The sequence below is a fragment of the Gallus gallus genome, chromosome 1 (genome assembly GCF_016699485.2).
Source record: "Gallus gallus isolate bGalGal1 chromosome 1, bGalGal1.mat.broiler.GRCg7b, whole genome shotgun sequence".
Classification (NCBI taxonomy): Eukaryota; Metazoa; Chordata; class Aves; order Galliformes; family Phasianidae; genus Gallus; species Gallus gallus.
Genome location: NC_052532.1, coordinates 146,102,007 through 146,128,863, shown reverse-complemented (window position 1 = coordinate 146,128,863; position 26,857 = coordinate 146,102,007). Strand labels below are relative to the sequence as shown.

Sequence of the window (26,857 nt, the reverse complement as noted above, 5' to 3'; positions counted from 1 at the left end):
AACCTCAATAGTCCAATGTAGCCATAAGGGAAGACTGCCCATTATAGCACTGTTTTATTCCAACAGTATCAGCTAGCACTGATCCCTTCAGAGCAGAGGAAAAGGCCTGCAGAAGAGTAGAATCTACCATGGATATAGAAAGTGCACAGGCTGAATTATTCTTTAATAAAAAAGTTACAAAATCTCACCACAAACATTAAGATGACTTAGAAAAATTAAGGGAATATACTGACAGTGGTATGTATTACTCCTTTCATCCCGAAGATGGACATAAAATGGCCTCATTACTCGTCTACTGCTAGAAGAAAGAAAGATAAGGCGTTGTGGGAAGGAAAAACTTGCACCTCAACCCTACATCACTGTATTTCAACTTATTCAACTTAAACAAAAATAGGTGTGCTCAGTCATCATCTCACTTTCCACAGATAACTTCCTAAATATTTTGAATATACTTTTTATACATTACAACCTCCTTTTAGCCACTCCTTCAAAACACAGCGTTCACATGTTGCTTTTCAAAGAGTATAATCCCATTCTTTACTAGCACAAACTACACATGAACATGGGAATGTTTGGAAGAATCCTGAGTACCCTCTGTACTGCAGGGAACTCTTCTGCTCTATCAAGATAATCAGCTGATCAAAGACATCAGTCTGGAGAGAAGCCCAGAATTAGCTCCTGTTACTGCCAGAATATTGATGTCACCAGGAACAAAGATTTAAAAAGAGAAATTAAAACAAAATCCCCCGTAAACCTGGTGCAATCCCAAGAGATATCCAACTGCAAAGCAGTAACTCACTGCTCTGAGCCCAAAAAACATCCCTCCTCTACAGCAGTACCTTGGGCACTGATAAAAATATAAAATGATTTATTTCTGAACTGACAAAGACCATAACATAAATACTCACTTCCTGCATTTTCCTACTTCTGGGCCCTGACATTACACGCCCTGTAACATTACAAAACAGCCAACCAGCCACAGTTTACTTGGTTGTTCGGCAAAGTGCAATTTTTACTTGCTGTAATTAAAGTAATTACCAAGTATTTTGAAGAAATTCCACTGGGTCTGCAGAAAGAAAGTTACAAAAGGGTTTTTCTTGTCAGTATAAGAGAAGCAAGACTTCAAGGGGAGGTCTGAAGCTTCCTCATCAAAATAGCATGTGAGAGAATCAGGGACTCCTATCCAACAGGCAGGGCTGTTACGTAATCAGAACAGTCATGCTACTCTGATACACGACATAAAATTTCCTAAATGAGAAAGCTGTTAAATTAGCTTTGCTAGTGTCCCAAAAGATCTCCCCTTCAGTAAAGGAGGAAATACAGTACGTGGGCTAAATGAATAGCACTTCCTAGCTTATCCAGTACATCAATCCAGGAAGGAGACTTGCTGTACTTTGGATCTGTAAGGTGTCCTGCTTGCAAACGCCCTGGGGCTGGTCCACCCCTCTCCTCACTGGGGCTGTCAATGGGTACTGTGACTGACATCCATGCTGGGTCTCACCAGCTATACCCCCATAGGTAAAGATGCTGTTATCTGTCACCCTCAGCTTTTAGATCATAGAATCATTGAATGGCCTGGGTTGAAAAGGACCACAGTGATCATCCAGTTTCAACCCCCCTGCTATGTGCAGGGTTGCCAACCACCACCAGACCAGGCTGCCCAGAGCCACATCCAGCCTGGCCTTGAATGCCTCCAGGGATGGGGCATCCACAACCTCCTTGGGCAACCTGTTCCACTGCATCACCCCAGAAGCTACACAACTGTCTATCACTGAAATCTTAAGACACCTTCTGATGGACAAGCGCAAAGTTTGATTATTACCAGTTTCCCAAAAGGCCTTACTTCATCACTACGTCAAAAGACAAGACTAAATGGACTAGTTTTCTGATTAAACAATTCTGTAATGACAAATAAAAAAGCAAAATGAAAAGATGTTTAACTATGGCGTAATTTTACAGTGCCCAGTAAAAGCCACATCCTGTATGTTTTCATCAGCTAATACCTTAGGGAAGTGGTTTACAAGCTACATTTTCCCCTTTCTTCCTAAGCCTATTTGTACATTACATTACAAGCATCACTGTTTATACTCAATGTCCAGTTATTTTTCCAGAGTTGCACAGGAGAGTCTTTGTTTACTCAAATTCTTCCACAACACAAGGATCTGGGATTTCACCTCCTGAGCAGCTTGGAAGCACTACTCCAACCACTAAGCTGCAAAGGAACATGCATTTCTTGCTCTTTAGTCACCCACTTTGGAGCTGATTTTCCGTAAAACAAATTGGGTTTCCTCATGGGACCTTTTGATAACAAATCCACACTGCTTATCCTCCACAGCTTACCTCAGGTATCCACGTGCTCTTTTTTTGTACTGTTCTTTAACCAACTTCACAGAATTACAGGATGGCTTAGGTTGGAACGGACCGTCAAGATCATCCAGCCCAACCCTGTGCCATGGGCAGGGCTGCACCCACCAGCAGCTCAGGCTGTCCAGGGCCCCATCCAACTTGGCCTTGAGCACCTCCAGAGACGGGGCACCACAGCTTCTCTGGGCAGCTGTGCCAGTGCCTCACCACCCTCTGAATGAAGAATTTCATCCTAACATGCAATCTAAATCTCTCCTCTTTTAGCTTAAAGCCATTCCCTTTGTTCTATCACTGCCTACTCATGTAAAATGTTGGTACCCCTCCTGTTTATAAGCTCCCTTAAAGTACTGGGAGGTTGCAATAAAGTCTTCCTGGAGCCTTCTCCAAGCTAAACAAGCACTGCTCCCTCAACCTTTCTTTGAAAGAGAGGTGCTCCAGCCCTCTGATCATCTTAGTGGCCTTCCTCTGAACCCTCTCCAACAGCTCCTCATCATTCTTGTGCTAGGGACCCCAGGCTGGGACACAGCACTCCAGGTGGAGCCTCGCAAGGGCAGAGCAGAGGGGCACAATCACCTCCCTCACCCTGCTGGCCACCCCTCTTTTGATGCAGCCCAGGATACCATTGGCCTTTTGCGCTGCAAGTACACACTGCTGGCTCATGTCCAGCTTTTCACCCGCCAGGACCCCCAACACCCTCCAAAGGGCTGTTCTCAAGGAGTTCTCATCCCAGTCTGCAGACGTATCTGGGATTGCCCCAACATGGCTTCACGCCACAACTCTGAGCTCAGCAGTACATATCCAGCAGTGCAAATCCTTGCTTTTAGTCCAGAAGAGCACTGTTGGGATGTGATGTACAGACAAGGTATAAGTGCCACTTCAACTCATTGTAGTCACCGTGTGATGTCTTTTCCTAAGTGATCACTATTTCACATGCTCACTCATTCCACACTCAGCCAGCTGCCCACTCTCACTTCCCCTTACCAAGGCAGTCATCTACAATGATTAAATCTAGTAAGTTCTGGTATTTCTTTAGGTGCTTTTCAACCAATGTTTTCAACAGACTACTGTAATACACTTCCAAACATTTCAGATGGCAAGAAGTACAAACAGACAGAAGGAAGTGAAAAAAGAAAAAGGGCTAAAAAGCATACTGTCATGCTGTGGCAGACATCTTTTGTAGAGTCAGAAACCAGGGAATGGAGGGTTCAACTACCTTTAACTATGGCATTCCAATGACCGTTCTCCAAATCTGACATCCACGTGCCAAGAACATTTGAAATGTCAAAGATTTGATGCTAAGGTTTCAAGACCAGGCCTTAGAACAATAAATCTTAGTACAAGCTATCTATTGAAGTAGGACCTAAGTAGTAAGTAGTTACACATAGAGAAAGGAAGAGAGTTCTTTAATGGAGCAGAAAAGAACTGGTGATCCAAACAAGTTCCTAATCTCAGATGAGCTAACTGCTCAAACAGTTGGAGCAGGCTGTTTCTTCACTGTTGCATCTAAAAATTATTATAGCTCACCTACATGTTTAACACACAAAAGCAGCCGTAAGCAACAACAAAACAAACAAACAAAACACGCCATAGATCAAATCCTGAGCCCAAAGTTATTCAAAAGGTCTACCATTGAGATTAATGACGACTCATTTCAGTTTCCAAAGAAACCTCATTATCAATTTCTTCACTAACCACTCTTTCCACACCCAAGGGCAGGAGGAAGAATTAAATGACCTGTGAGCTCACACTGCTGTTACAAGTGGTTGGACAGGGATACAGAAAGAAAATAAACGAACAAACAAACAAACAAACAGGTCCAAACAAAACTCCTTTTGACTCTCCACTCCCAGAAACCATATTTTGTTATCTGTCTCCTCTTAAGGCCTGTTCTAGAACTACATGAAAAAAAATCCTTTTGAGGAAAAAAAAAATAGCCAAACCACCAACCAACAAAAATACCCAACAGTACAACATACTCCTAACTTTGAAGTTTTGCATGGATTACAGGAGGAACACTTTCAGAAATGACTGAGCATGGCTGGGACAATTCAAAGGCAAATAGCTTCAGTGTTTTGTCAAATGGTTCCTTTAATTGTGTATCTGAACACAGATAGTTACTGTAGATAGCAAGTGCCAACATTCCTATAGTACCTACGCCCTTATCATAGTTGATATGATTTATACATAAGCTATGATTTTCAAGCAGTATTTTCTTCTACATAGTACAGCTATCTTGCAATAAAAGGAGCAAGACTTACAGTCAAGAGACTGATGCAAATGTGACTACAGGATATTGAATATCTTACAAATGAACAAACAAGGCATTATTTTTGTAAAAAGATGTATGTATGGGCCTCAGTCTTCTTTCAGCTGGGAGAAAAAAGAGAAGCAAGTCTGATTTCATTCTCTGGCTATTGAAAATGCATATTCTGTTTATTTATACTGAAAATGCTAACATATTTGCTTTTAGTTTCCCACAGTATCTAAACAGTCCTGCTAAAAAAGCCACCTTGTACCAACAAATCAATAAATGAACTAAAAATCAGCTATCTGAGATAGCTATCTCAGATCCTCATAAAGTGTAAAACTTAAAAATCTTAATTTGGGACATTCCAAGTGGGAATTCACCAAGTATTACACAAAGTATCAGGCCAAATCTGAAAGCCTGATGCTGTTTGATAGTTTCATTTGCTATCTGAAGTAAACTTCAAATCCTCAAGGCAAACTTCTTCAACAGCCACCATAAGGAACACACATCAGTTGTAACAATGGCATTACTGGACCTTTCTAGAAAGGCAGTGAATTCCCTGTCTAACTTCTTCCCATGCAAGGCAGGACATGCCAGGTTGCAGGACCAAAGTGCAGGTGGCACCCAGGCTGACTCAAGGCCCAGCTGAAGCAGTTGGTGGCCCTTCTGACTCTAAGCTCTGGGGCAAGTGAGAAGTAAGAATTTAAGAAAAGTGTGTATTTTCACTGGTACAAGAGAGGTTCATGGCGTAACTGCATTTGGTCAGATGCAAACAGCTACACACTGTACAGCCTCCACCAAAAAACCTGGTGCCTCCATATCTGTGCTTACTGCATTATGTTCGTGCTTAAATCCAAAGGCAAAGACGTTTTATTCTCCCACTACACTCCACTCAGACCAGTCAAGAGGTCTCAGTCAGTTTGTCATCTTCCCTAGAGCAAACTTAGTAAGCCAACAGAACGCTGTAGACACCAAAAGGTAATTACAGAAGCTATTTACTGCTTAGAATCCTAACTGCTTAGATACCTTGAAGCAAGTTTTCAGTTCTGTCACTGCGAGGCTGAGACAGAATTATTCTTATTAAATATTATTATTGAAAATAAATTATAAGTGCGTGAAATTTAATAGTTGTTTCTTTCACTTCTCTGAACAAAAACACTGGATTCCCTTTTCAGGGTGTTCCAGCTTGCTCTCTTTCACGGGTTATTAATGGCTCAAAATTTATCCCATTGTAAAAATTTAGTCATAACATGTTTTATAACTTACCATAGGAGTGAATTCACTGCCTGAACTGAAGAGTGCTTAAAAATCCAAATGTTGTACTGTTAGAACATCTTTGATTATTCAAGAGAGCAAATGCTGTATGTTAACAGTATACCAACTGCTACTTAATGAGCATGCAAGCTTCAAGACAGAACAACAGTTATAAATATCATAGAATCATAGAATGGCCTGGGTTGAAAAGGACCATAATGATCATCGAGTTTCAATCCCCCCCCCCCCTCCCAGCAGAAAAAAAAAAGATGTGAAATGCACCAGTCTCAACTTCACAAAGCACAAAGTCTAAGTATTTTAAACTCAAAACACTTTCCAGACAGAATAGATGTTTGAACATCAAGAACACTGAATTAAACTGCCTTTCAGGTCCCTCCAACAAAGAAAGCAAATCCTCCTATCAATCCTTCAAAGCCCTCATTCCCACCAGCAAGCTGAGCCAGCAACAAAACAAATCTCACAAATGAAGTACATCAGAAATATATCTGAGTGTCGCTAACTGTGTAACTATCTGACAGACAAGAAGTTTGGTAAGCATGGAAACTCGCAGCTCTGAAGGTCAGTAGATAAAGCAGTAACTGCAACATCCAAAACAACAATTTGGGCTTCGATAAGTCTATAGTAACACAGATAATGTTGTGAGAGCAAACAGAAAACAGGTTTACTTTGCAACCACTTTCATCTTCACGATCTTGTCATAAATAGTTCATTCACATAACATCCAGACTAGCACTACAGAAGGGATGCACTACAACATAACACTCGCACACAATCTTAGATGCTCCTCTTTCCCATGAGTGTACTGCTGGAGAGTTTAATGTTCATCAAGCTCATACTTGTCAAAGTCACAACCCCAAAAGCAAGAAGACAAGCTTTGAACAATGGGAGAAGAATGTCTTCAGCCTACACACTCATTACCCTAGTTTTATAATTCACTGAAAACATGACTTCTTTTCTTTCCCTGTGAGTTTGATCTTGTTTCCGCGAGGCAGAATAATTTTAGCTTTTCTTCTGCACTACTGGCAACAAGAGGAGGGTGGTTTCTCACAATGGCAAAACTGCATTTTAGGAGCAGAAAATATAGGGAGCGAAAAAAAAAAGACACAGCTACCTGCTGTGCCCTACCTTCTATCCTCACTGACAACATCTGGGACTTAAAGAGAGCAGAGCAGGCACTCTGGCAACCACATGACAGCAGCTCCCAGGACCGCCTCCTCCAGCACCGCTTTCCCAGTTCTCCAGCTGGAAGCATCTCAGAGCATCCTGGGTGAAGCAGCAGTGGTTAAAACGAAGCAGTGCCTCAGCAGTGCTCACACAGCAGGCTGTTAGATGCTGTATGCTTTGTAGGACAGAAGAACGCTTCTTAAGGTGACCCTTAAAGTTAACTTATAGCTGAAGGGTGTTTAAATACTTCTTGATTTTATGTAAAGCCATACAAACTTGCAGGAAAGTGGAACCCCCTACCTACTACTCAATTTAAACCACCGCAGACCTCATTTCAGCTGCAATTTTCACTAAGAAAACAGCAATGCTTTCTGACTTGCAAATAACAAGGATATATACAGGTGAATTTTTTTTTTTATGATCACATGCAAGAGAAGAGGCTTTAAGAGACTAAACCCATTGCTGTAAAGATGTCTGGAGGCCTGACAAGCAGCATATGGAGCCATTTCTCCCATTTGTTCAGTTTCTTTTTCCCAAGCCCCTTTGTGTCCAGGCTTCCTAGCACTGCTGCATCCAACACGGGTATTCCTGCTCTTAAGACCTTACACAAGTATACCCCCATATTCCCACTGATTAGCCAGGACTGCTAAAATCCCCCTACCTTCCAAAAGGGACTCCTGCACCTGCTCAGCATGGCTTTCAGGATCCAAGAGCATTACTTGCATTGCAGAACTGAGTGCTCCGCTCTCACCCTCCTCTCCTACACGTGCTCTGGGCTCGGAGAGCCGCCGGCTCTCTTCCAAAGGGATCTGCCCTGACAGACGACTTGGTGCTCTTCCATTTCACCTTGCGTGTCCTTCCCTAGCGCCTTTCAAAGCAATAAAACTGTCGGGAAGCAACTCCTCGCTGTTCTATTACACGTGTTACGAGGTCCCCGCTAACACGAGCACCGCCTTTGCCGCAGGGGCCATCCGGCCCCGACCAGTTCCTGGCGACCCGGCGGCACCCCATCTTCGCTCCGCCACACCTGAGGCCTTCAGCCAGCAGCCCCCTTCACCAGCAAGCTCCGCACACCGCGCAGTTTCAGACACAGCCTGGCCGAAGGGTGGAAGGGAAGCCCCGCACAGTGAAAGAGAGCGGCGGGAGATGCCGGCCCACGGCCCGTTACGTGACCGGAGCGGCGGCGCGGTGCCGGCGGACGAGGAGCAGGCGGAGCGCGCTGCTCGTCGGCCCCGCGGTCGCCCCACGTGCGGCAGCAGAGCCGTGGGGCCGCGCCCGCCGAGTGCGGGCGGCGGTGCTCGCGGGAGGCCCCCGGGACGCGGCCGCCAGGCGGCTTCCCCCGGGCGGCGCCGCCACCCGCTGCCGCGTTCACCTCGGATGACCTCGCTCCGCCTCGGTCGCCCCCGCCGGAGCCACCTGCGCGCGGGGTCTGCCCGGGCCGCCCCACCGCCCCGAGCCTCGGGGGGGCCGAGCGGACCCATCCCTCCCCGCGCCGCGTGGCCGGGGCTCAGCATCACCGCGGGTCGGCCGCGTGCCCGGCGCTCACCAGAAGAAGAGCCGGGAGCAGAGATTGGCATCCCGCAGCGGGTTGGGTTTCTCCTCGCGGGGCACCGCTTCCATACCGCCCGCCGCTCTGTGCCGCCCCGCGCCGCTCCAGCCCGCCGGCGGCAGCACACGACTCCAGGCGACTTCCCACCGCGGCAGCCGCCGCCGCTGTGCCGCCGGTCGGTGCTGTTTCCGGGACAGCCGGCACTCCCGCCCCAGCCCGCCCCGCAGGACGCCTCCTGTCGGCCCGGCTCCCCGCGCGCAGGCCGCGGCCGGCAGTTACCGGCAGCAACGAGGGGAAGGAGCGGACTGAGAGGGACCGCCGTGCCCTTCCGGGCGGCTCTTGGTCCCGCAGCGTGGGCCCGGCTCCGCTCCCTTCTGCCCGCGGTGGGAGACCCCTGTATGACCCACAAGGTTCGAAGAAAGGCTCGAAGCCGGCTGTAGTTTGTACTGTGTTCCCGAGGTCGCCGCGTTTGCCAGGCTGCAGCGGGGAGATACTGCCCTGTCTGAGGCTCGTGCTGCCGGCGCTGGTCCGCGTGTGCTGATTAAACTGCTGCTGGTGAAATGCCTTGCGTCCTCACAGTGCCGGTGGTACCATAGGAGGGAGAAAAACACCTCCTGGGCCCGGAGCAAGGCCACCTGAATCACAGAATCAGAGATTCATTACAGTTGGAGAAGACCACTAAGATCATCTAGTCCAACCGTCAACCCATTACCACCATGCCCGCTAGCCCTGTCCCTCAGCGTCACAACTACATGTCACATCCAGGCACGGTGACTCAGCACTTTTTTCCTAATAGCCAGCCTGAACCTCCCCTGGCACAATTTCAGGCCGATCCCTCTCATTCTATCACTGTTACCTGGGAGAAGACGCTGACCCCCATCTCACTACAACCTCCCTTCAGGTAGTTGTAGAGAGCAATAAGGTCTCCCCTGAGCCTCCTCTTTTCCAGACTGAACAATCCCAGTTCCCTCAGCTGCTCCTCACAAGACTTGTGCTACAGACCCCTCACAGCTTTGTTGCCCTTCTCTGGACACTCTCCAGGACCTCAATGTCTTTCTTGAAGCGAGGAGCCTAAAACTGAACACAGCAATCAAGGTGCAGTGATGCATGGGGTTGTTTTGATCAAAGCACAGGACTTAGCTCTTGGTCTTGTTGAAGCTCATACAGTTGACTGTAGCCCATTGATCCAGCCTGTCCAGGTCCCTCTGAATGATCTCACTGGGCTAAACCCCACCAGAAGCACTCATTTTCACCTCAGTTCAGGACTACAATGGCAGGGGCTTGAGATGAGCCAGACTGGTCTGAGGCAACAGCTCACTGATGCTGTCTGTAGTTCAAGTTTGACAGTGTTTAGGAGAGTGGAGTGATTCTTAACAGTTCTGTAATTCCACAAGGTGGTGCATCACAATAGTCCTTGGAGTAATTCTCAAAAATTCAGCACTTTCATTGTTACTGAGTGAGCACTGTACTCTTTTCCAGTACGGCCAGCCAATGGCCTGCCACAGGGGCTGTGACTGGAAGAAGTAAATTGACAGAGGCCTAACAAGATGAGAATGTAGTGCGCGTATCCAAAGATAGCAAAATAACTTTTTGTCTCCATTACAAAAATAATTATTTGAATGGATTTCCAGCATGCTGTAGTGTCTCTGCAGTCTCAGGCTGGCTGAGGCAGGCAGGGCCCTCTGTGTCTCTGTGTCCCTGTGTCCCAGCCCCTGGTCCAGCAGTACCACCCAGAGCAGGGTGCCCAGGCCCATGGCCAGGCGGCTTCTGGAGAGGTCTGGGATGGAGACCCCACAGTCTGTGCCAGTGTTCCATCACCTGCGCAGCACATACGCGTGGATATGACCCCCTGAGCTTTTTCTTCTCCAAGCTAGATAATCCAGTCTCTCTTGGCCTTTCCCCACAGGGCAGTTGTTCCTGCCCTTTGTTCATTTTTGGCTCTTACTAGACTCTTGCCAGTACGTTCTTGTCTCTTATACTGGAGAGCCCAGAACTTAATCCAGCAATCCAGGTGTGGCCTCACCCAGTGCTGAGTAGAGGTCACCTCCCTCGACCTGCTAACAGTACTTTTCCTAATTCCTCCCAGAATGTTGTTAGCCTTGTAGGAAGGCCGCACTGTTAACTCGCATGCAACTTGGTGTCCACCAGGACCCCCAAGTCCTTTTACTTCCAAGCTGCTTCACAAATCATAGAATGGCCTGGATTGAAAAGGACCTCAAAGATCATCCAGTTACAACCCCCTTGATGTGGGCAGGGCCACCAACCACCAGACCAGGCTGCCCAGAGCCACATCCAGCCTGGCCTTGAGTGCCTCCAGGGATGGGGCATCCACAACCTCCCTGGGCAACCTGTTCCAGCATGTCACTGCCATCTGAGTGAAAAAACTTCCTCCTAGTATGTAACCTGAATCTCTCCTGTCTTAGTTAAAAACCATTCCCACTTGTCCTATCTGTATCAGTCCATGTAAACAGTCACTCCCCCTCCTGTTTATATGCTTCCTTCAAGTAGTGGAAGGCCACAATGAGGTCTTCCCAGAGCCTTCTCTTCTCCAAGCTAATCAAGCCCAGTTCTCTCAACCTTTCTCCATAGGAGAGGTGCTCCAGCCCTCTGATCATCTTAGTGGCCCTCCTCTGGACCCATTCCCAGAGCTCTACATGCTTCTTCTGCTGGGGGTACCAGGCCTGGACGCAGTACTCCAGATGGGGCCTCACAAGAACGGAGTAGATGGGGACAATCACCTCCCTCTCCCTGCTGGCTGCTCCTCTTTTAATGCAGCCCAGGATATAGATGGCCTGCTGGGCTGCAAGCGCACACTGCTGGCTCATGTCCAGCTTCTCACTTCAGATGAGTGGCCCCCATCATGTTCTGGTGCATGGATTTGTTCCTCTCCACATTCAGGACTTTGCATTTCTTGTTGAGCTTCACGAGGTTCCTGTCAGCTCATTTCACCATCTCACCCAGGTCCCTACAGATGGCAGCACAGCCCCCTGGTGTCTCATCCACTGCAGCACTGACCCCTGGGACACACCACTAGTTACTGGCCTCCAACTAGACCTGGTGCAACTAATCTCAACTCTAGCCTGCTAGACTGCTTCCCCCACCAGCTGAGCCAGCTGCAAGACTAGCACTATACATAGGTTCTCCTTGTTTATCTTTTGCCCTCAGAAGCACCCAGCCCTATCTTTTCCTACTAAAATGCCTTATCAGTGAAAAAATTAAAAGGGCTGGCATCAGACCTCAGACCGTTAATATAGTCCACACGTTGTTATAAAGGAAAGACAGGATCTGGGCTGTACAGTATTACTGAAGAAAGCACATCAGTTCATGCTCAAGAATGTCATAACAACCACAAGCCAAACAAATCAAGCTTAAGCTTGCTGTCAGTAAGCATAGACAAAACTGGCAGCAGAACACACTGAGCATATACAGCATGCCACAGAGTTTTACAAGCAATAAACCATGTGTTTTTCAACAACTGTCTATAGACCCTTGCAAATTAGCATAAGGAAATACTGTGGTAATTTGAAAGGACAGGCTTTAAGAAAATACTACTCATGTATTCCCAGGTCTCCCAAAACATATAAACTCTGCCCATCAGCAAACTCTGGCAGGTTTGGATTTTTGCAGAGCAAGTTTGTCCAACCAGATCTTCATAAGAGAATTAAAGGTGTGACAACCCAATGGAAATCCCATAATTTCAGGTAGAGAGAGAAAGAAGGATGTAAATCTTAAAACTGGCTTCTACTCCTGAAGTATTACCTTTGTGAAATAAAGTACCAGGCCAGTAATATTGCAATGAAAGATTATCCAAACATTTCTTAGTTTGGACTAGAACAACTGGTTATGAACAAGTAATTTTTTTTTAAAGGAATACAGTTAGCAGTATTAAAGTAAAATATCAAAGTAATTATATCCAAGATCATTGTAATGGCAGAAAAAGGGCAAAGAAGAAACCTTAAGAAGTAAAATTCTTTGCCAGCATCATCAGTAACAAATGTTGACACTACTGAATTTTAAAATAAATACAGGTGTTGACTTCAACGTCCAAAGCAAAACACTCCAGAAAGGTTGGAGTAGAGATTTAACAAGCAAGGAGAATTAAAATAAAATTCAAGAGGAAAAGAACATCCCGAAAGATAAATGAGTTGGTAACTCTACCTGCTGAGTAGGCAAGTAACCAGTAGAAATTGATGCAGTAACACAGAGTTAGGTAGCAATTAAAACAGCAAGAGATGCTCAAGAAAATCTGAGGCTGCACACAGGGAGGAGGAAAAATAGCACAATAATGGAATTTATAATCTCCATTCTATTTTAGGGGAAAAGAAAAGCAACTGCCAATCTATCTATTGAATGTTTTGCTATGGTAGCACAATACTCAGAACATTGAAAGTGCAAGATATATAAACAAACTAAGGTACGACTTAATAAATCTATAATATCAGTGTAGCAAAGCCAGCTGCTCAAATAAGGTAATAGCCAAACTAAGCTGGTGGCATCTAGATTACACCTATTAGTCATATATATTGCACTGGGGTAATCAATTAGTTTCACAGCAGATGTCACAATCAGATAGACACATAAGGCTCCCTGTTTCTTCAGTGCACAAAGAGAACAATGCTTGCTAAATGAACACCTGTATGATGTGCAGCCTTCAGCCCTCTTTGATCTGCTCTCTTGTTCTGAATGCTTCCAGCCAGACAAGTTTCTTCATGTGTGCGTTCAGTGGTGCTCACCACTTGAGTACAAGTGGTTAACAAACATCTGCTTTTCACAAAGCCCTCATGGCACTATTGGGTGGTTTAATTTCCAAATGGTGAATAAAAGCATGTGGATCTTAGCTGAAATATAGGCGCTGATTCTGATTATGCAATAGGAACCTAAAGCTTATTATTTCCGAGGATGTAGCACTAGAACCTTTCATGTTTGGGCAAGTTCCCATTGATTTCAGCACTGATCAGTTTCTGCAACTAGCTCCCCAGAGCCTCAAGGCAGGTATCCAGAACACCAAGAGGACGTGCTGGAGTGTGTTTGAAAAATCTGGGTAAAGAATTTGCTGAGCACTACATGGTATCAGTGAGGCAGTAAGGACAGAAACATTTCCAAAGCTGTTTGAAAGACACCTGATGGAATAGCTCCCCAAAGACAAGCTACAACAGCAGAATGTGAAGGCTTTACAACAGTGTATTGTTTAATTTTTTTGAAGGAAGCCAGACAGAAATGCACTCTATGCCTGCCTGACAAGCCAATCAGCTAGCCTTGTTTCTTGCCATGCCACAAACAAGAAAGAGGCAGTCCACTGGCAGGAAGCCCAGCTTGTCACTCTTCAGTCTGTGGCCTGACTCATCATGTTGCTGACGTATATGCTGGAGAATGGATTCTCCTTCTTTTGCAATAAAGACATATCACCCTGTTCCTCTTCAGCTACATCGCAGGAATGTAAAACTGCAGAATCATGCATGATTCTGCTATTGCCACCTGGTTGTCAGTGTTTCGTACCAATGCTCTTCTTATTTCTTCCTGTTACTCTCCTAGCCATCTGTATTTTCCCCAAATCTCTAATTTTATAGCTTATACCAATTAACTTATTCATTGTTCTGAAATTATGATGCACAAACATAGATGGCTACTTCTATTTTGGGTATGGTAAGGTATTTCACTTACCATTCCAGAACAGTCTAGGCCTTCCATTAGTTGTGGAAAATCTACCAGTCAAATAGTGATGTCTTAGGTGCCTTCCAAATGGCATGAGGCACCTCTGCTGGGCCACTGAATCCCACCCTTACTATCTTTACTACTGAATCCATCTGGCTTTTAAGCCAGAGCCCTCTCCATCTTCGACTGCAACATTAAGGTTATTTTGGCTATTAGAATTTCTTGTAAAGAGCTTTTAATTTTTATTCACATTTTTCTGCCTAAACGTCACACATACTCGCACAGGATTTGTGTTAGTTTCATAGTTTAGTTCTTTCAGTGTTCGGCTGTCTGATTATTTGCTTTACACAAAATAGTGTAAACAGCAAATAGTAGTTCCAGTCGATTATCTGCTAAGATAGGATGCAAGTTACTTTCTATTAAATTAAAATGTTGATGCAATAGAAAAGTAGCAGAAAAGGCTGTACTTAAAAGTTGTAATTGGTACACCTACCTCTCATAAGTTTCAACTAACAGTTTTCTCTTAGTAATTCATAGAATCATAGAATTACTCAGGTTGGAAAGGACCTCAAAGATCATCCAAGTCCAACCGCAGCCTAACCATAGTACCCTAACTCTAGCAACCCTCTGCTAAATCATATCTCTGAGCACCACATCCAAACGGCTCTTAAACACATCCAGGGACGGTGACTCAACCACCTCCCTGGGGACCCTATTCCAGTGTTTAACCACCCTTTCTGTAAAGAAGTGTTCCCTAACATCCAACCTAAACTTACCTTGGCGCAACTTGAGGCCATTTCCCCTCGTCTTGTCACCTGTCACCAGTGAGAAGAGACCTACCCTGCTCTCACCGTAGACACCTTTCAGGTACTGGAAGAGAGTAATAAGGTCTCCCCTCAGCCTCCTCTTCCCCAGACTAAACAGCCCCAGCTCCCTCAGCCTCTCCTCATAGGGCTGATTTTCCAAGCCCTTCACTAGCCTAGTTGCCCTTCTCTGGACAATGCAGATACTTAAAGAGTGTTAACTGTAGGATGGTCTAGATGAGCTTGCAGCAGGCTTTCATCAACAGCTCCTTGTGCTTATAGTTAGAATACTGACTAAGGTGTATTGTTAGCCTTGATCACAGTACTGCTGTTCTGAGCTACGCATCTCTCTTTTATCCCTTCCTAAGCAGTTAAGAGCTTACGTTACTGTTCCAGTTTCACCGTGTAATAGACATCAAACTTTCTGCTTGTATTCATTACATTTTCAAGTCTTCTCTTTTCCTAACTCATATTTCTAATATTGGTAATACAGCTTCTGAGGAGCAAAATCTTTATATTTTCCACATCATAGCAGTGGATAGAGATTTTTGACCTTTATTTGCCTTCTTCCTAACCTGACCTCTTGCTTTTCTAGTTTAATACTAGCCAGCACAGCCCAGGATAATCTCCCAGCAACGGTGAATTACAGTATCAGAAAAAATATACTAAACTAGTTTCAGGGCAAGGGTGAGTCAGGAAACAGAAAACAAACTTCTGTGAGTATTGTGTAGCCTGTGACTAATAGCACAGGGAAAGTAGACTTCCCATCCTTGACATTCGAAAAACCAGATTAGATTAATCTGTCGTGACCTAAGTTACGCAGTCCAAGGGTAGGAAGTAGGCTAGCTGGCCTCTTGACACCTGTATTTTCTATGAATGCTGCTGTCCATGGACTTATTTGACTAGGCAAGATTCCCAGGGTGTTACTATGACTTCTGCACAACAAAGAGGGAAATTACTTTTAGAAACTCAGAGCTTGGATGTAGACCTCCACTTCATTTCATGTAAGTCTGGTTTCAGTGATATAATGCTGTTGTTGTACAAATGAGGATCTTGGACATGAGTTTTGTCTTGGGTTGTTTTTTTTTTTTTTTTTTTGGATGATTGTTTTCTTTTTTGTGGGTTTTTTTTTTTTTTTTTTGGATGATTGTTTTCTTTTTTGTGGGTTTTTTTTTTTTTGGATGATTGTTTTCTTTTTTGTGTTTTTTTTTTTTTTTCCCAGTAGCTTTTGGGCTATACAACACTGGAAAAAGAAAAAAAAAAAACAAAAAACACACACACACACAAAAAAAAACCCAACCAAAATTCCAGTGGTTTCTATTAAAAAAGCTGTTTTCAAAAGTGACTAAGGTGTAATAAGCTAGTAGTAAACATTTGCCTTATGCTTCTTTCAATGTTTTTCTTGATTACAGAACTATCTTGCCTTCTCAACGTTTATTTAGATGAATGGGCTTTCCGTTGCATGAACTCTTCAGAATCATCAAATCATTGAGCTTAGAAAAGACCTCCAAGATCATCTAGTCCAACTGTCTACCTATCACCAATGTTGCCCACTAAGCCATGTCCCTCAGTACAACATCTAAACATTTCTTAAACATTTCCAGAGTTGGTGACTCCACCACATCCCTGGGTAGCCCGTTCCAGCATCTGACCACTGTTTCAGAGAAGGAGAAGAAGCATGCCTAATGTTCAGCCTGAATTTCCCCTGGTGCAGCTTGAGGCCATTCCCTCTAGTCCTATCATTGCTATATAGGAGAAGAGGCCGACACCCACCTCACCACTACCTCCCTTCAGGTAGTTATAGAGACTGATAAGGTCTCCCCTGTGCTTCCTCTTCTCCAGATTAAACAGTCCCAGTTCCCTCAGCCTCCCCTCATAAGATTTGTGCTCCAGACCTCTCAACAGCTTCGTTGCCCTTCTCTGAACATATACTCCAGGACCTCAATGTCTTTCTCACAGTGAGGGGCCCAAAACTGAACACAGCACTCAAGGTGCAGCTTCACCAGAACTGAGTACAGATAATCACTTTCTGCTCCTGCTGGCAACACTATTTCTGATACAAGCTAGGATGCCATTGGCCTTCTTGGCCACCTGGGCACACTGCTGGCTCACATTCAGCCAACCATTGACCTGTGCCCCCGTTTCCTCTACACGATCTTCCATCCACTCTGCCCCAAGCCTGTAGCATGTAGTGCTGGATGGAGTTGTTGTGGCCAAAGTGCAGGACTTGGCACTTGGTCTTGTTGAACTTCATCCCACTGGCCTCAGGACAGCTATCCAGCCCGTCCAGATCCCTTTCATTCAGTGTCAACCTAAGTGGGCAAGAGGAGAGGAGAGAGACCAAAGTGGAAGCATGGAAGTTGTCACTTGCCTAAAGGAGGAAAAAGCAGATGGCGAGCAGTCATGCATTTACAAGTCACACAACAAATCAGTCAGCAGATCCATTATTGTATCCCAAACTTTTCAGGTTATTCTTGTTGCCACTTAGCCTCCATGCTAAAATTAAAATAAGGAAAATGTACAGATGGCCAAACAGAACTGCCTGTCTGCCTGAAATAATTCATTTATTTCTAGTAATAACACGAATAATTAGCAAGTTCCAGAAGAAAAGGTACATGAGTTGCTTTCCAGAATGAGCAGTTATTGTCACAATCACCTGGATCCTGATTGTATTTCATACAGTACTGCTAGGCTTAAGTTTAAGAAACTTGTTTTTGCCAATAGCGAAGGGACAGAGGGCAAGACAGACAGACAAGTCTGTAAGTTAACACATAGATTTGAGATTTTTCTTTCCCTAATGCAAAGTCATAGAAAAGCTTGCTTAAATTCAAAGGCACAGATGTGGCTTTTACCCTACTGGATGTTATCAACTATGATGTGATGTTGGACGTAATTAAGATAATTTCTCTCCTTATGAGACAAAACCTCTGACCTCAAAAGAGAAACTGAAGATGGTTCCAGCCGAGATCTTCAGTCTATACACTTTCCTCAAATAACCTAAAATATATATACCTTTTTTTAATTCTTTTTATTATTATTTCTTTTCTTTTTCTGAACAGCCTTTATTGTCATCCAGCGTCCTGGATGAAGCTCGAGAATAACTGGAATACTGCCAGGTCAAATAGTTTTTAGACGTTCACAAACTAAAACACTCAAATAAGTTTTAATAGTAAATGGAGCGCATTCATGCTGCACACTGAGAACTTGACTTCTACCTTTAATTAAACCTTACAGTGCCAGGTCAAATACAGCTGCATGCACACACCATTATCTTTAGATACAAGCACAGATGATCACCCATTCTAGCAAGATGCTAAAGACAGTAAAAGAATAAAAAAATGTCTCTGTGTTTAATAGTTATTTATTTTTCTACTGAGGCAGGAGAGGATGGCTTATTTGGTTCTCAGTACTTTTCTGGAAAGCTATTGACAGATGAAGAGGGGAAAAGGTATTTCCAGAAATAAGCTAAGGCCAGCAGAGTGTAGATATGTCAGGAGATGAGATGACAGCCAATTAGGGGCATATAAAAACACAATCTGTCTTCAAAATATGTCACAACTGACCTGGATACGAGGTACTTACCATCAGAACACAAACAGTGTTAACTCTCAGCTTTAGCAAACATATTCTGTCAACACTGTTATTACTTGTCCTTCCTTAGTTCTCCGCAGCTTCACCAGGGACCACAACATGCTGGTCCATGGCCTGGATTTGTGGCTGAATTCCAGAAATACAGAAATTCCAGCTTTTCTGAGGCACCAGGATTCTGCAGAGGAACAGAAGTTACTCTGACACTTCATGGTACAGTTCTGTGCAGACCACCAGTTACCTGCCAACGCAAAGCAACCGAGAATTTATTTTTGTTGTCCATACTTCCATGGCCCACATAACCTCCTTACCTAAGCATGCACTACTGGGCAAGGCTCTTCTTCATTAATTGTTTCTTGACATCCTGATATTTTAAGTACTGCAAGCAAGCATGGACTAGATAGCAAGACAGCAGGAATTTTTTTCTGAATCAAATGCATTTCGTGAATCAGAATTTTACTTTATAAGATTTGTAATGTGATTATTGCACTGTATTTGTGCTAAATTCCTTCTTTACTTGGGTTACTTTACAATTGTTTATTTAATCCAAAATAGTACAAACATCTATGCATATTCGTATATATTTATGTGTGTGTATATATGTGCATGTACATACACACACACATACACAGCATCAAGGATATTTACATACAAACCGTTTCTCTGTGTGTAGATTCTTACCACATCCTAATCACTGATGCATCTGAGTATCTTCTATCCATGTATTAAGTACTATGACTAACACATGTCAAGTGTAGTTTATTCTTACTCTCAATCTGTTTTGATTTAGCGTAGCTTCAGGCTAGTATGTCCGCAGCTGTGTTTAGGTTAAGGAAAAGAAAGCTGAAGTAATATATATTGCAGCTAGAGCAGAAGGCAGAGAGCTCTTCTGTAGCGCTCCCATATCATGACTATTTGTTTCTCAGCCCCAAACAAAGGTAGAAAATTTTGTCTTCCGCACAGGGAGGCTTGCTGTTCTACTTCCTCTGTGGTGGGAAGATGTTTATGTTGGTCTTTATCTCAGAGTTTTAGTCATTTATTTAGACATCCAAGAACTAGCAACAGTGCACTTGGAGGGCAAAAACTGAGACCTTGCTTTTAATGATAATTTATGGAGGGTGGAGCAGAGAACAGACCGCACAGAGATGTGTACATAGCACTCTGTGTTACCATGGGGACATGCATCTTGTATTCTGCACTTCATGGTATTTCCTATGGGCCCAGAGCTTCCCATCCAAGTGCATGGAGTAGGTGTAGCCCAGAGAGAGAAAAGTAAAGAAGTAAATGTAAAAGAGAGAAGAATGCCATGGCATCAGTTGTGGCACATCCATGTCATGACTTGCACTGGTCAGATATATGCATATCCACTGCCTACTCTTGCTCTTAAGCTGCCATGCTAAGGCTACTGTGGCTATGTACACATTATACATTTTAATTTTTTTCTTCATTATTGCCCTTGTCTGTACTATACAATTCTGATTTCACCAAGAAAATCCTCTGTCTGTGTATTCATTCTGATGGCCTGGGCCAGAAAGATATAAAAAGGCTGCAGAAGTTTTCAGAAGAAGAGTGGTAGTTCCAGACACAGCACAAGCAGAAGTAACCATGAAATTAGAAATATCAGCGTAAGATGAACAGCAGTGGAAGAAGGACTGCTAGGTGAACCACTGAGAAAAAGAACAGAAGGGCTGAGGCAAGTATGCTTCAAGGCCTGAGGGAGCATGTGAGGCTGAAGTGGTGCCAGAGAGAGAAGCAAGGATAATGAGGAAGGAGAGTAGAAGACTGAGCATGATAAAATAAGAGAGGTGAGGTTAACCATGGGAAGGGGACAGGGAAGGACGGTTGTGTCAAGCATTAAGATGACAGCAGATGGTGAAGTATGGAATAACCTGCTTTGTCCAACAAGCACAGTGGATGCTTCAGGTCCCAGCAACAACTGAAATTCAAGATCAGTCTGATGGAGAGAAAACTCTTAAAATCCCTTCAATTGTGACTGAAGCAGACAGGAATAGGTGGGATAAATTTCTCTGTATATTTATAGGCTTAGATTGCTGTGCATGAGACAGCTTTAGGCTTTATCAGTAGTCATAGCTGTAGTTCTGTTTCCGTGGCTAAATGCATTTTATAACCTTCTAAATATACTCCACAGCACCAAACTGTTGTACTGTCATCCTTCCTGACACAGAAAGTACCACTCTGTGGCATCGTCAGAGGAGATGCATAAAGTACAGCTCTTCTCTCTTGCAGCAACGAAAAGGAAATATCAAGGCTTCCCATCTCCTAAGTGCGAGCAGCACCAGGATTATCATTCCCAACAGAAAGCTCTGAATTAATTTTCCATGAACCTACCAGACTGCTAACAATGTAAATAGAATCTTTTTGCATTCCCTATTAGCAGCAATTTAGCACCTATGCTGGTGGCTCTTCCTTCTCAGCTCTCATCTCTATTTACTACTACCAGCAAACAGAGAGTAAAAAACCTTAGAGAACCCTAGCCATCATTTTGCTACCAGGTAACCATTATAATACAGAGTTTTCGAGAGGATTAGGCAGAGAAATATGGTAAATCACTGTCTTCATATTAAGATGCTGAGCTCCTTTGGGGTTTGATTGTCCTTTTCATTCTTTAATTGTCCAGTACTGGTATAGTGCTTCTGCTTCAGAAGAAGGATTCCCAGGAGCTACATTATCTAAAAAAAGAAAGAAAGAAAAAAGAGTAAGAATAACCTTGCCAGCTTTTGTTCTACATAATAAGTAATGAACCTTTGAATGAGTCATTTAACTTGTAAAAAAAAAAAAGAGATTTTCCCTTAGTAATTTTCTAAGAATGTGATTTCCTGATATTTCCTACTTCCTTTCTTTGAAGGAAAAAGGCCCACCCAGAACAAGAAGACCATGGCCTTAGTAATTTCTGTGCTGGAATCTTTCTGAGTATGTGAAATAGGTAAGTGCTGTCCACTTCCTCCTTCAGAGTTTCTGTTGAGTGGGAGTGACTCGCTACACTCAGTTGCTTTGTTGGACTTGCCAGTGCATAAATTAGAGAGAGGCAGAAGATGTAAACAAGAGAAAAAGGACTTGGGGGGAAAAAAAAAAAAAAAAAGGAACATACTGGGTTCCCTGTAGGCTCCAAAGCCTGTTCCCACTCTTTGTATAACCCTTCAGATTTCAGATAAGTCCAAAGATGAAATACATCACCAAGCATCCCTGCAGCTCACACTCAGAAGGAGTTCAAGCTGCTGGGAATCCAGCTCGGATGTGCCACATGTTGGCGCTTCTATACAAACCAGGTGACATTTCAGATAACTGATCCTTCCTTAAAGGTGTGACAACGCTACAAAAGAAACATACAGATACAGCCCTTGCTACCTTCACCACAAAGAAAAAAACAACCCATCAACAAAGTGGTGATATGAAACAGCCTAATTCCATAAATGCACTGAAGTTTCTGCTGAGACTGCCTTACAGTAGCGAGTAACAAGCTTGGTGTTTTACTTCAAGCTGAGAACTGTAATAGATCATAAAGCTGAATGCTTAGGCTAGGCACATCCTAGTAGAACCTGATGCTAAAAGCATTATGTAGACTGCATATGTAGGGAAGACACAACTTGTACAAATGTAAGCAATATGGACAGTCCTTCATCAGATTTCAACTTAAAAAGGAAAACAACCACGCAGACACAAAACCACACCTAAGCTTGGTGGCAGCTGAACAAGTAGAGAAGAAAGAAACCTACCATACATTCCTAAGGCCAGAGACAAAATCTGTAGTAGCAGACTGTCAAGTTTGTGACTTGACCAGTGAACTATCACAGCACCCAGTGCTTGAATAGGGAAATTTTAGCTGCCATGGCAACCATTATTTTTTCTAGTTGACTACACTGTGATAAAGATTTGATTAAATTCTTTCTATTTATGTCTCCTATCTAAAAAGTTTCTTTACCGAAACAGTAAATTTAAAGGTTTTGCTACCTAGTCATGCAGCAACCAGCACAGTTCAGCCCTGGCTTGCGTGAATGGCAGCACAATTAAATAACAATAAATGACAGAAGATAGAGAGTCAAAGCTGTGAGGGAGATGGAAGAGAGCTGCTCTTTTGGTGGTAAGATGGATTGGTAAACCTATGTGAATGAGTCTTTTTTTGACTTGATGCTAATTGCGCAGAAAAGGTTAATTTGGAGTTGGAGAAAGCTTTTTTTTTCCAGCTTATGCATCTGAGCACTTTATATTTTTAATCATAAAATAAATTCCAGACTGGACAAGTTATTTTATATAAACAATTAAAACCATTTTTCTTTAACATTAAGAATAATATTTTCTTTGTCACTGGACAAGGAAAGGAGGCACTGGAACGGGCTGCCCACAGAGGTGGTGGAGTCACTGACCCTGGAGGTGTTCAAGGAACATTTGGACGTTGTGTTGAGGGACATGGTTTAGTGAGGACTGTTGGTGATGGGTGGATGGTTGGACTGGGTGATCCTGTGGGTCTTTTCCAACCTTGGTGATTCTATGATTCTATGATTTGTCCTCTGCTGATTTTCTCAAAGTGGATTTTTTAAATACAATTTAGTGAATTCAGACCAAATTGCATTGCCAGAATTATTTTTGTTTCCATAAAAGACTGTGATCTGAGCATTCTGTAGTGTACTTAAAGAAAACTCTAATCTGAGGGACCTTCAGAAAAGTTTTTCTATTTGGTATGTCTTTTCCTCTCTTTCTTTCCATGCTGACTCAGCACCAGATAGTGCACATCTGCCTGTCCCCAGAATTTGTAAGGCATGAAGTTTTTCATTTAGATTTTACTAGGCCCAAATCAATCTCTCACTGCGCTTGTTTCTCTGGGCTCACACTTGAATTTATCACTACTTGTCTTTTTATCAACATGCCTTTTCCATGACTTGCAGACATTGTTTCTCAGCTCCTCTAAGGCTATCAATTCATGCATTCTTTTTAAACTGACTCCAACCAGTGCATCCAAAACTTGTGGGTACATTTTTTCTCAGCCAAAATGGGATGGCACATGGAAGATATTCCTACCTTATCCCGATGAGCCTCTAACTCAACCCTGAGGGCTTATCATACCTCTTCCAGCATGGAATGTTCTGCACACTGTTGTCCTGAGTAGGACTGCAAGGAAGAAAGGCTCTGAGTGACCAGGAAGAAAAAAGAAGGCAAAATGTCAAACAGGATGGTGGCTTTTCAGACCAAGACTACTGTATTTATCATTGGATTTAGGCAGTATCTGGTTTAAAGGTTTTCACTCTTTCTGATCTTGTAAAGCAATTTTTGGCACTTTACAGGCCAAAGACATAACTAACTAAAAGCTTAAATGAAGCAGTGTATAATGTAATTCAACAATTCTGGTCTCATTTATGTTTCTTATTTGTTGCTGGAATATAAAGCTTTGGTATTTTATGGAGTGTGTTCAGAACAAGACTTTTTCTAATGAATGTAGTAGTAACAGTATCTTTTCCCATAGTTTTTAGTACTTACTTTTCTACTCTGCATCCTCAGACTTTAGATTTTTCCTTCCCTGGAGAGTTTCTGCTTTTGAAATTTAGCACAGTATTTGGGTTTTTCCCGTTTTGTTGTTTCTTTGAAAGTAAAAGTTCTGCTTTGTTCACGTTCTTTCACATTAAAACAAATTATCAGTAACATCTGCACAGTTACTGGAATAATTCACCTTTGTATTTTTACCGTAAGCAGATTTTTAAGATGATATACGTGCATTGCTGTATTAGTCAGAGGATACAATCAAGATCAAAAGCATGCACTGCACATATTCTTACATAGATATAGACCCAGCCACTGCCCTAAGCAGCCTACACACAATTGCTTCTGTGGCTGGTTTCCTCTCCTGCCCAAATCCAGATCTAACATGTGAAACACCCCAGAAAGTAAAAATATTTATTATATAATTGAACACAAGTACTATTTTTTTTTTCCTGAGGAATTACAGGGTAATGAGTCACTTGTTCCTGCTGTGCCCACACACAGAACATACAGACCAACTGCCTGATTTTCATGTGTGTCGCTTCGGTGGGGACTTGCTTGAAAAGAAAGCTTCCTCCAAACACTGTCATCTTGAGCATTAAATACATGCTTCATGCGCATGTATTTTTAACCATGATATGAAAAATGAGCAGCAGTAGGCTATCAGCTTTCTATATTGTTCCCCAGGGGTTTTCTGGCAGCCCTGCAGGGGCAGGCTGTACTGAACCCACTCCTACAGGCCTAGTCTGTCCAAATGCTGGCATGGGGCAGGACCTTCTTGCCACCCTACTCCACCCTGCCCTGAGCCACGTGTTTCACTCCATCCCTGGCTTTGCCAGGAGGCCTGGATGTCCCTCTCTTTTTGGATGCTCCAAATCCAGAAGAGCTGAGACTACGGAAGGGCAGAGGAGACATCCTTGGAGGTATGGAAATGAACCCAGGAGAAGGGAAAACTTTGGGCAATAATGCCCATCAGCAGCAAGACACTTTTGCAGTCCAGCAAAAGCCGGGTATCATTGCTGATAGCCAAGATAGATAATTTCCATTCTGCTCACTGAGGCCATGGGAAAATGCCAGATCCTTACAACCATCACTGAAGAATGGCAATCCCATGCTCCTGGCAGGCTCCCAGCCTCACAGCGTGGCAACTGTTATGCTCAGACTGCTGCAGAGGACTCAGAAATTTGGCATACAAAAGGTCAGTCAGGTCTTGCCTGCCAGGAGTCTGGAAGATTTGGAAATTGTCCGGTGAAGCCTCCTTGCCTTACTTCTTTGAAAGAGTGGTCAGGCACTGGAATGGGCTGCCCAGAGAGGTTGTGGAGTCACCAACCCTGGAGGTGTTCAAGGAATGTTTGGACGTTGTGTCGAGGGACATGGTTTAGTGAGAACTGTTGGTGATGGGTGGATGGTTGGATTGGGTGATCCTGTGGGTCTTTTCCAACCTTGGTGATTCTGTGATTATTTGATTCTTGGCTTTGCCCGTCACAGGAGACTCCTGAATGAAATATGCTATTTATATGAGGCTTTCAGCTCCAGCCTGCTCAGCCTAGGCAACGCAGCCAGGTAACATGGGTAGCACAACACATAACCACCTAATGAGAAAGCCCTAAGGATGAAACGACATATCTCGGCCCTCTGCAGTGCCTCTAGGCTGCTCTTGTGTTTCACCCTCACTGCAGAATGAGCTCACAGCCTGTTTCAGGTACAGCTCTCTGCTAAAACCAGGCTTTGGTATTCTTCCAGGACAAATCCATGAAGATTGTTTTCCTCAGACATGAGAAAGCAAAGTTTCCCTTCTGTCAGGGATGGTACCTTTCCCCACTGCCAGCTCTGGCAAACTGAATGCATTCCTAAGAATCCTGGAAGCATTTTTCCCTCCCCAAAGCAAGTGGGCTGGGCAACAGTCTGCATCCTTTCCCGGGAATGGCTAACACAGACGGTCGTGTATCCTGATGCCCTCCTGCCAAGGGATGCCTCCACAGAGCAACACTGCTGTACCAATAAAATAAGCATTGCCAGGGACATGGATTAGGACAGTGCCAAATTCCAGCCAGGCCAGGCTCATGTGGGGAGCTGCCACAGAGTGTTCCCAGCAAGTAGCCTGGATGCAGCCACTTGGCTGGGGGGATATGAGGTGTTCAGCTCATATCGGGTGGGATAGTACTTCCTCCCTTCCTACCTCCCTGCCTACTAGCGCACAGATACAAGCGTCAGGCAGTAAGGGACACAGACAAGCAACCCTGTGACAAATAAATAGAAGAGATGCTTCAAAGAGGTGACTATGCCATCTAGGTGACACAGACTATGCTGAATGGTGTTTCCTTCTTTTGCATACAGGCTAGCCTGAAACTAGATGGGAGTAGGACAACTAGTGAGTCATCTCGTGTCATCAGGCCTCTCTGAATTATGTTACCACTGCAGTTTTTGGAGAAGATGAGGGTAGAGTGGGTGTCCAAGATGCAGGCTGGTTAGAGATGGACAGGAAGGGACAGTAAAGGCCATTAAATATGGAGAATGACTTCTTTGTCCCATAAGTTTCTCTGTACCAACTTTCAGTGGTGCTGATGGATGCTCAGGTGCCAGTGTTGAGCCACTTGCTAATGGCTGAAGAAATAAAAGAAGCAGGGACACGCCCAGGCAAACAAGAGCCCTGAAAATGTAATGTAGTTGCATTAAGATGATATAAGTCTGATGGCACTGGCTAACACAATTAGCTAGTGGGAA

At 43.9% G+C, this 26,857-nt stretch overlaps 1 protein-coding gene across 7 annotated transcripts in view; it reads right to left on the bottom strand.

Annotated features, from left to right (window-relative positions):
- Positions 1–26,857, bottom strand: part of ABCC4 (ATP binding cassette subfamily C member 4) — a 225,174-nt gene that overhangs the window by 143,280 nt on the left and 55,037 nt on the right. For 3 of the 7 annotated variants that reach the window (XR_001462767.4, XM_040699601.2, NM_001030819.2), the window contains exon 1: positions 8,598–8,771. Coding sequence is in view for 2 of the 7 variants with exons in the window: in XM_040699601.2 (XP_040555535.1) it covers positions 8,598–8,671 (74 nt within the window). In the remaining 5 variants the exon portion in view is untranslated. Of the gene's footprint in view, positions 1–8,597; positions 8,772–18,637; positions 21,334–26,857 lie in introns of those variants that run through there. The other 4 variants (XM_040699617.2, XM_046941337.1, XM_046941338.1 and 1 more) reach the window with 2 other exon arrangements.